At 39.5% G+C, this 10,744-nt stretch overlaps 1 protein-coding gene across 1 annotated transcript in view; it reads right to left on the reverse strand.

Moving 5' to 3' along the window:
- The window catches only part of Atad5 (ATPase family AAA domain containing 5), a 76,298-nt gene that overhangs the window by 21,889 nt on the left and 43,665 nt on the right, over positions 1–10,744 (reverse strand). The window contains exons 9-15 of the mRNA XM_050128583.1: positions 9,847–10,051; positions 6,456–6,552; positions 5,040–5,119; positions 4,659–4,795; positions 3,423–3,573; positions 1,780–1,956; positions 892–1,028 (exon numbers count right to left, since the gene is read on the reverse strand). Of these exons, the coding sequence (XP_049984540.1) occupies positions 892–1,028; positions 1,780–1,956; positions 3,423–3,573; positions 4,659–4,795; positions 5,040–5,119; positions 6,456–6,552; positions 9,847–10,051 (984 nt within the window). The remainder of the gene's footprint in view (positions 1–891; positions 1,029–1,779; positions 1,957–3,422; positions 3,574–4,658; positions 4,796–5,039; positions 5,120–6,455; positions 6,553–9,846; positions 10,052–10,744) is intronic.

The following is a 10,744-nucleotide window of genomic DNA, read 5'->3' on the forward strand; positions in this document are numbered from 1 at the left end:
CAAACAACAACAACAAAAACCCCAAGCAAACAAAAAACTAAATAAAACAATCGCCAGTAACTGGGTAGATGAGCCACAAGTACTTCTATAGTTGTTAAAAAAAAAAAAATCAATAGCCTTGCAGGGTAGTGGTTCCCAGCACTTGAGAAACAGAGGCAGGAAGATCACTGTTAGTTCAAGGCCAGTCTAGTCTACAGCATGAGTTCCAGGACAGGCTCCAAAGCTACAAAGAGAAACCCCGTCTGGGGGGGGGGGGACAAACAAACAAACAAATAAGTATTCTTGAATTATGTTAATCACCTTGAAATTATTCTAGACAGAGCTGGAGAGATGGCTTAGTAGTTAAGAGCATTAGTTGCTCTTTCTGAGGATCTGGGTTTGATTCCTAGCACCCACATAGCAGCTCACATTTATCTGTTACTCCAGTTCCAGGGGACCCAACACCCTCCTCTGGCCTGCTAGGGTCGTGCACAGACATACAGAAAGGTATAACATCCAGATACATAAAATAAAATAATACAAAGATAATGTTACAAAAATCCAAAAACAAACAAACAAACAACAACAACAACAAAAGGTCTGGAGAGATGGCTCAGAAGTTAAGAGTACTGGCTGCTCTTTTAGAAGTCCTGAGTTCAATTCCCAGAAACCACATTGTGGCTCACAACCATCTATAATGAGATCTCAAGTTCTCTTTTGGCATGCAGGCAAAACACTGTATACATAATAAATAAATCTTTAAAATTAAAAAGCAATTAACATTCTTTAGAAATAAATATTATTCTAAAGTTGGATTCATTATTTTATAATTCCTTATAAGAAAACACATAGTAATCTTTAAAATAAGTTCCCACTATGAGAAGTCACCCATGCATGCCCCTGCAAGCCTACCTCCTCAAAAAGAATGAGAGATGTTGCATTCTTCCTATTGGATTCCTCAGCTCCAAATTCTTTAACATTTGAATTATTTGCATTTGTTGATTTAGTCTGAATGATTTGCCTCTGTTCCAAAGAAGCATTTTTGATTCCTGCAAAAATACAATGTTAATATTTAGGTAAAACTCACTTTTTTTTCTTTCTTTTTTAAAAATTTATTTATTTATCGTGTATACAGTATTCTGCCTACATTCATGCAGGCACCAGATCTCATTACAGATGGTTGTAAGCCACCATGTGGTTGCTGGGAATCGAACTCTGGACCTTTAGAGGAGCAGGCAATGCTCTTAACCTCTGAGCCATCTCTCCAGCCCTTTTTCTTTCTTTCCTTCTCCTTCCTTCCTTCCTTCCTTCCTTCCTTCCTTCCTTCCTTCCCTCCTTCCTTCCTTTCTTTCGACAGGGTTTTATTGTGTAAACCAAGCTGCCTCTGCTTCCAAAATGCTGGGATTAAAGGTATGCACCACCATACCTGGCAAAACTCAACTTTTCAGCCGGGCGGTGGTGGCACACGCCTTTAATCCCAGCACTAGGGAGGCAGAGGCAGGCGGATCTCTGTGAGTTCGAGACCAGCCTGGTCTACAGAGCTAGTTCCAGGACAGGCTCCAAAACCACAGAGGAAACCCTGTCTCGAAAAAACAAAAAAAAAAAAAAAAAAAAAAAACCTCAACTTTCAAAAGCACTAGATATACCCACAAACTGAACTCCCATACCAAATCTTACTCAATAGTAACGCTTCTATTTTTAGGACCATTAGCATGACTGAGGCTTAATAAATAGCAGAGGATCACATGAAATGCACAGTATCATGTATCAAGGTTAATTTACTTTGTTAACTTAATTTACCTTTATTATTTCCCATGAGTACTCCTACTTCTTCATTATTTTTGGATTTGGAGGATACTTTAAAGTAATTTGCCAAAGTTTTAGGGGGAAACGCTCGCTTTTGACCACTTCCTTTTGGTGATGATGGAGGAAGCTTTCTTGGTGATGTAACAACTTTCCCAGGAGAGTTTAATTTTTCTATGAAAAACAAACTACACTTAAGAACACTCTAAAATGATATTTATGGCAAGATAAAATTATCCAGTTTATTTATAATCTTACATGATAAAAAACAAAAGCAGACTTTTTTCATTCTAACATGCAAAAATTCTATACAGACATTATTATTGTATTATATGTATTCTAACAGAATGACAGAACATAGCAACAAAAGATGCTCTTTTCCAAAGATATACACTTTCCTCTGATTGACTGTTTGAAAGTCTTTCTATGGTACTCAGAAAGGACCCAAGCTTTTGAGCCTCTGTAGGGTGTGGAGGAAGCCCTGAGTAAGTGAAGTCCTGAATAAATGTGTATTGTAGACATGGTCATAGACATGTTAAGGATCCCAGAGCCTCAGATCTATGGAAAAATGGCATCCACCCCCCAGACTCAGAGTGACTGAACCCTGGTTATTTTTGTTCCCTCTGTATCCCAGCACTTGGGAGGCAGAGGCAGGTGGATCTATGTGAGTTCGAGACCAGCCTGGTCTACAAGAGCTAGTTCCAGGACAGGCTCCAAAACCACAGAGAAACCCTGTCTGGAAAAAAAAAAAATGTATCAGAGATCACTCAGTGGTAAGGAGCATTTAATACTTTTATAGAAGACCCAGGTTCAGTTCCCAACATCCCTATCAGCAATTCAGAGCTGCCTATAACTGTAAAGTTCTGGAGATCAAATCCCTTGTGGCCTCTGCAGACACTACATGTGCATGGTGTGAAAAAACTAATGCATCAGGCAATCAGGCATCAAAAGAAGCAGAATATAATCCATAAGTAAGACAGGAAAAACTGAAAACTAACTCAGAAAATATACAGATGACAGAAATATGGACAAGAACATTGAGACAGCTATAATCACATGATCAAATATTTACAGGAAAATAGGGCATAATTGGAAACACAGAAGGATGAAAAAAAGACCCACATGAAACTTCTGGAAATGAAAACTATGCTGATGGCACTGAAAGTATCTTAGATACTGCAGAATATATCCACAAACTGGAATATATGCAATAACTATTCAAATTGAGATGCAAAGAGGTAACAACTGAGAAATAAATGACTCATCAGTAAGCAGCGAGACATCTTCCATTATACAAAGATAATCAATGGCTGTACAGTAACATTAAAGATATGACAGAGAGCTTTATCATGAGTGAGACAGAATAAAAGAAAATAATTGAATTCACTCATCAATCACAAGTCATGGAACAGGTCTTCTTTCATGATGTCATAGAGAGAACGAGCCCCCCCCCCCCCATTCCTGTATTTCAGTCATACCAGAGAAACAAATCTATTAGAGTCCATAACCAGCGGCTTATAAGAAATGTGGGGAAGGAGACTATGGTGACTGATATCATGAGAATACACTTAGAAGTCAAATCCATAGTGAGACAGGGACGCAGTTCTTCAGCACATAAATGACAGGAATATGTTACTTACTTGGTGACTTGCCAATGTTGTAGCTATTAAAGAAGCAGGGCTTTTGGGAGTTTACACCTTGTTTATCTACTTGATGGGACTGGGTAGCTTCCTTCAGCTGAGACAGGATTTGTCTACCACTTCTCTGGGAAGAGGCATTCACTTCAAATATCTAAAAAAAGAATATGTATTTTTAAAAGGCAAATCTTTTCTTTATATCCTTTCATCTTTTCAAGACAGGGTCTCACACAGTAGCCTAGGTTGGGCTCAAATGCAAAATAAAAAGCACTTCTGCCTCAGCCCTCGGTTTCCTGAGTGTTAGGATTAAAAGTGTGAAACATCACACCTGCTTTCTCCTCTGCAGCTGGCTGTCCTAGTGGGAGTGTGTGCACGTGGAGGCCAGAGGATGACCTTGGGTGTCCTCAATCTCTCCCCAACTTGCTTCTTAAGAAACAAGGGTCTTTTGATCCCTGGTGATGGAGCACACTTGTAATCCTAGCACTGAAGAAGGCAGAAGCAGGTGAATCTCTGAGTTCTGAGTTAGCCTTGTCTACACAGAAACCCTGTCTCAACCAAAACAAAAAAAGAAGGGAAAGAAGGGAAAGAAGGGAAAGAAGGGAAGAAGGAAGGAAGGAAGGAAGGAAGGAAGGAAGGAAGGAAGGAAGGAAGGAAGGAAGGAAGGAAGGAAGGAAGGATGGGTGGGCGGAAGGAAGGAAGAAAGGAAGGACGGGTGGGCGGAAGGAAGGAAGGAAAAAGGGGGCTTTTGGTGAACCTGATATTCATGACTAGTGAGGCCAGCTGATACGCTCCATCAATCTGCCTGACTGTTCCTCCCCAGCCCTGGGACAACAGATATGCACTGCTTAGCAGCTTTGTCACAGGTGCTGGGGAATATGAACTTAGTCCTCAAGCACCTTTTCAACTGAGTCATCTTCCCATCACCTTTTTCTCCTTTTTGAAACAGGGCATTAGCCAGGTAGTGGTGGCACATGCCTTTAATCCCAGAGGCAGGGTGATCTCTGTGAGTTCAAAGCCAGCCTGGTCTACAAAGCGAGTTCAAAGACAGCCAGGACTATTTCACAGAGAAACCCTGTCTCGAAAAACCAAAAAATAAAATAAAATAAAGAAAAGAAACAGGGCTTCATTAACACAAGCTGGCTTTGGATTTCTGCTTCACCAGTTTAACGCTAGAACTACAAGAACACTGGCAAGTTTATTTTTCTGTTCTTATTTGAATATTCATTGTAGCTAACTGACCTTAAATCCAAGCTCCTGGGCACAAGCATACACAGCAGCAGTCTTTCCCACTCCTGTTGGCCCTGTTATCAGAACAGTGTTGCAAAGATGACACTCTTCATCATCTGAAATGCCTTTAAAGTCTGTATCCCATGAATCTGGAAAATTATTCAAATACAAATAAAATGATTAATTGCTTAGGTAGCTCTTATTCCTCATGAAACACAGCAATGATTTAAATCCCACAGATTTCCTGCCAATAAATACTATAAAATGAATTCTCAAAGAATAAAAAAATATCAAATATGAAATATATGGATCCTTAATTTATGCAAATTTTAGCTAATCTAACTCTAAAAATGTCCAATGAATAAAAAACAAAAAAACTATAATTCAAAATACCTTCCTGTTTTTCATCTCTTTTTCCTTTCAAATTTTGTCTTTCTTCCAGTTCAGCTCTTCTTTTCCAGTCCTTTAACCAACTGTCATAAAAGAAATGAGTTAATACAAATAATTTAAACTGCTGGGCAGTGGTGGAATATTTATTTAATCCCAGCACTCAGGAGACAGAGGCAGATGGAGTTCTGTGAGTTCTAGTATAGCTAGAGCTGACACAGAGAAACCCTGTCTTGAAAAACAAACAAAAATTTAAAAAAAAGAAGAAGAAAAAGAACTCAGGCTGTCAGGCACCTTAACCCACTGAGTCATCATGATGATCCCTAGAGGTTTATTTTTTTGAGACAGACTCTGGCTATGTTATTGACCTTGAACTCAAAATAATTCTCTTTCCTCAGCCTCCCATATACTAGGATTACAGGAGTACACCCGATGATGCCAGGCTCTGGAAAGGCAATTTTGTTTTGGAGACATTATATAGCTCTGGCTATACTGGAACTCACTGTTTAGACCAGACTTTCCTAGCATTTACAGGAGATCCACCTGCCTCCCAATTGTTGGGATTAAAGACGCATACCACTATGCCCAGCTTTTGGAAAGGTAATTTGAAATCCTAAGAATGACCACTAAAGACACACTATAATGAACCTTACAAAGCCAGTCAATTTTAGCTTTGGAACTGCAGACCTGAATTAATAGTAACACAACCCTGCTGGTTAGAAAGCAAGAATTGCTGGGTGGTGGTGGCACACGCCTTTATTCCCAGTACTAGTGAGGCAGAAGCAGATGGATCTCTGTGAGCTGGAGGCCAGTCTGGTCTACAGAGCTAGTTCTAGGACAGCCAAGGCTACACAAAGAAAACAAAAACAAACAAAATGTATAATTGTCTCAAAAAACAAACAAAAATGTATATAACTTAATATGTACCTATGATTTTTTTTTTAAAAAATAAGAGTATCATGTAATCCAAGAAACCTAAAACTTGCTATGTAGTTCAAACTGGCATTTAATGGTCCTCTTGCATCCATCTCTAGACTGCTGGGATTACAGGTGTCAAAATCATGACCAGCAAATATAAATTTGTCTGAAAAGTTTAATGCGATAGTTTCAATAGTGGTAACAGAAATAAAAAGAAGAACTTTTTTTTTTTTTTTGGAAACAGGGTTTTTCAAAACAACCTTAGCTGTCCTGGAACACAATCTGTAGACGGACTGGGCTTGAACTCACAGGTATCTACCTGCCTCTGCTTCTCTAGTGCTGCCCTAGTACACCATCAAGCCAAAGAGAAACTTTTTACTTGAAATTATTTCAAAAAAAGACTTTTCCATATAATATAATTACTTTGTAGTTTTCAAATTTTAGTCTAAATAGCAAAAATACATCAATAAACTATTTCTTAATTCCTTTACAAATTTTACCAACCTATATAACTTTTTGATAGCTAACTCATTGCCTATGAGTTCACTCGAAGTCTGAGGCTGGTACTTTTCTGTCCAAAGCATGTCTTCAGTTCCAGAATCTAGAGCAAGAATAAGTACACATAGGCATTATTCATTCTTTGACATAAGAAAACATTCTTAGATATTTATTTTATTACAAGTGTAATAAAAACATCTATAGAAATAACTTTATTTATAAGATGCAAAAATGAATTTTTTAAACATTACATTTAAAATTTGTCATACCAAACTCAATCACCTTAAAACAAAACACATGCACACACAAAATAACCAACTGCACACCTTTAATCTCAGCAATCGTGAGGCAGAGGCATGTAGATCTCCAAATACGAGACTAATCTTGTCTACATAGTGAATTCCAGGCCAGCCCATACTACAAAATGAGACCCTGTCTCAAATAAATAAATTAGAAGACAATTAAAAAACAGAGTAATGTATGTGCATCACAACCTTTAATAACTACATTTTAAATTACCATATTTGATAATATGAACGATTAAGAATAGCGTGTAGTACAGAAACCAGTAAGCTAGCTAAAGAACAAAAGCAGTCTCTGATCTATGAAGCCAATCTGAATAAAGAGACAAAGACTACACTTCTAACAGAAGATTCCCAAGATGGCAATTCTCACCAAACCAATATGCCAACCAATGAAAACTCAAAATCTCAATGGGATTTATAAAGGTGAGAAAATTTATAGGATACTTAAAAAAGTCAATTCATAAAAATATCCCTCATGGTAGGTGATAGGGCTGGACTCTCTGGACGCTTAGAGCACTGGCTGCTCTTCCAGAGGATCCAAGGTTCTTCTCACATCCACATGATGGTTCACAACTGTCTAAACTCCAGTTCCGGGAGATCCAATGCCCTCTTCTGGCCTTTGCAAGCACCATCTACACATGTGGTGTACAGATATACATGCAGGAAAAACACCCATGCACATAAAATAAAATAAGAATTTTGCCAGGTGGTGGTGGCGCACGCCTTTAATCCCAGCACTCAGGAGGCAGAAGCAGGCGTGGATCTTTGGGAGTTCGAGGTCAGGCTGGTCTACAAGAGCTAGTTCCAGGACAGGCTCCAAAAGCTATAGAGAAGCCCTGCCTCGAAAAAAAAAAGTAATAATAATAATTTCTTTTAATAAAATGGTAGGTGACATGCCATATCAAATATTAAAACATTCCATAAATTGTATATAAAATAGATGAGCTCAGCCCCACTGAGATGGTGGGGCTGATCTAACGGGAGCTCACCAAGGCCAGCTGGACTGGGACTGAAAAAGCATGGGATAAAACTGGACTCTCTGAACATGGCGGACAATGAGGGCTGATGAGAAGCCAAGGACAATGGCACTGGGTTTTGATCCTATTGCATGTACTGGCTTTGTGGAAGCCTAGTCTGTTTGGATGTTCACCTTCCTAGACCTGGATGGAGGGGGGAGGACCTTGGACTTCCCACAGGGCAGGGAACCCTGACTGCTCTTTGGACTGGAGAGGGAGGGGGAGGGGATGGGGGGGTGAGGAGTGGGAGGGAGGGAGAGGGAAAAGGGAGACGGGGAGGCAGAAATTTTTAATTAAAAAAATGTAAAAAAAATAGATGAATTAAATCAACACAATAGAATCTAGTGTGGTAGTATATGTCTTTAATCCCAACACTCAGAAGGCAGAGGCAAAAGGATCTATGAATTTGAGGACAGCCTTGCCTTCAGAGTGAGTTCCAGGACAGCCAATACAGACAAAAACCCTGTCTCAATAAAGAAAAAATGAGCCAGGTGGTGACTTTTAATCTCAGCCCTTGGGAGTTAGAGGCAGGTGGATCTCCAAGAGTTCAAGGCCAGCCTGGTCCACAGAGCAAGTTCCAGGACTGGCTACATAGCTACTGAGAAACCCTTTCTCAAAACAAAAACACCACCAAAAAAACTAGGCGATGTGGCGCACGCCTTTTAATACAAACACTCATAGAGAGGCAGAGACAGATGGATGTCTGTGAGTTTGAGGCCAAGCCTGGTCTATAGAGTGAGTTCCAGGACAGCCAAGGTTACACAGAGAAACCCTGTTTTGAAAAATAAAAAACAAACAAAAAAATTAAGAAACAAAAAATAACAACAAAAAAATTAACTCAATAGAGTATTTTGCACAAGATGTGTGGACGTGTGTGTGTGTGTGTGTGTATACATATATGCTGAATAGGAATGTGTAGAAAGGCAAAATATACTGAAAAACAATATAAATAGTATGATTACAGGAAACAAAAGTATCCCTCCCTCCCTCCCTTCCTTCCTTCATTTCCTTCCATAGGTCTGGGGACTGACCTATCACTGTGCCATAGCCTCAGAAACAGTTCCCACCATGTTTCTCAGGCTGGCCTTCAACTCAACGCTATAGCACAGGTGAGACTTTAAACCTGTAATCCTTCTGACTCGGTTCCTAAGTACCTTGGATCACTGGCCTGCATTACCAGTTCTGGCTGATCTCTGGCTTAAAAAAAACAGACCCTAAGTAGAAGGAAAGTGTGGTGGATGCCAACAATCTCATGAATACTCATGAGTTCAAGGCCAGTCAGGGATACACAGCAGGACCTTCTGTATAAAAACAAAAAAGCACATATATTTATAGAGGAACTGAAACCATAAATTAAACACCAAGATGCGAATATGCTTCCGTGTCAGCTAACAGTTGTTTGAGAGGCTGAGACAGAAGAGTAAGTTCAAGGCCATCAGAAGGTGTTTAAATTGTTTAAAAATGGGGAGAATGACAGGTTATGGGTTCACAGTGTGGCTTAGTTAGATACAATATATGCCTAGCATGCACTAAAGCCTGGGTTCAGTCCCCAGAAATATGCCTAAATATGGCATGCTTAAAATCCTGACACTTGGTAGGTTGAGGCAGGAAGCTTAAGGTAATCTTTGTTTGAAATTAGCCTGGGCTACATTAGACTGTCTCAAAATGGGGCAACATTGAGAGGTTAAAAATCAGGTGTTCAAAGATGGGGGGGGGATCCAATTTGTCAGGAGAGTATTTCTGCTACTACTGACTCTGTCATCATCTACTATCAGAATATCATTATCTTCTACTGTTTCTGTCTTGATTTTACATGTTTTTTTTCCTTAAACATTTTTAAATATTTATTTATTTGTTTGTTTGTTTGTTTATTTTGTATGCCTCTGCTTGCAGGCCAGAAGAGGGCACCAGACCACATTACAGATGGTTGTGAGCCACCATGTGGTTGCTAGGAATTGAACTCAGGACCTTTGGAAGAGCAGGCAATGCTCTTAACCGCTGAGCCTTCTCTCCAGCCCCCGGTTTTACATGTTCTTAAAGCAATTCACTTCTTCCCTGAGATATTTAGAAATATACCTTTGGAAGAATCTAGATTTATCCCAGAAGAGCTGATCCTTTTGTCAAGATCTTCTGACTTCTGTATCTTTTCTGGGCTCAATGAATGTTCATTTGGTTTCTTTCTTTTTGACTTTTGATTTCCTGTTTCCACACATTTCCTTTTGCTTTCTTTTTGACTGACATGAAGCTGTAGTTGTAGACTTGCTATTTTGGGAATTAAGAGAAATAAATGTGATTACTAATCAACAAAAACAATTTTCAATACCCAATAATCTTCCTATTACTTACAAATATCCTAGTCTTACAACATTAAGATGAAAACCTTAATTAATATTTAGACTGCCTTTTGTAAGAGATGCGTAAGTTATAATGACCTCATTTAAGGCTTCATTAATGAGTGATTAGCATTCTAGCATAACTAGATCTGCCAGGGTTGGGATCTCTGGAAGTTAGCAGAGGCAAACACTACACTGCATGCCTAATAAATCTCCCCTTGCCACAGTTGTCTGTGCTAACCACTTCTAAGTGGCAAAGGCTGGGTCTTTTCAAAACTCAAATGTAAGCCAGATGGTGGTGGTGCAGGCCTTTAATCCCAGGATTCAGGAGGCAGAGGCAAGCTGATCTCTTTAAGTTCAAGACCAGCCTGGTCCAAAGTGAGCTCCAGCACAGCCAAAGCTACATAGAAAGTGTCGGGGGCTGGAGAGATGGCTCAGAGGTTAAGAGCATTGCCTGCTCTTCCAAAGGTCCTGAGTTCAATTCCCAGCAACCACATGGTGGCTCACAACCATCTGTAACGGGGTCTGGTGCCCTCTTCTGGCCAGCAGGCATACACAGAGACAGAATATTGTATACATAATAAAATAAATATTAAAAAAAAAGTGTCTTAGCCGGGTGGTGGTGGCGCACGCCTTTAATC

This window comes from Alexandromys fortis, unplaced genomic scaffold (genome assembly GCF_014885135.2).
Source record: "Alexandromys fortis isolate MF-2015 unplaced genomic scaffold, M_Fortis_MF-2015_v1.1 scaffold_80, whole genome shotgun sequence".
Taxonomy (NCBI): Eukaryota; Metazoa; Chordata; class Mammalia; order Rodentia; family Cricetidae; genus Alexandromys; species Alexandromys fortis.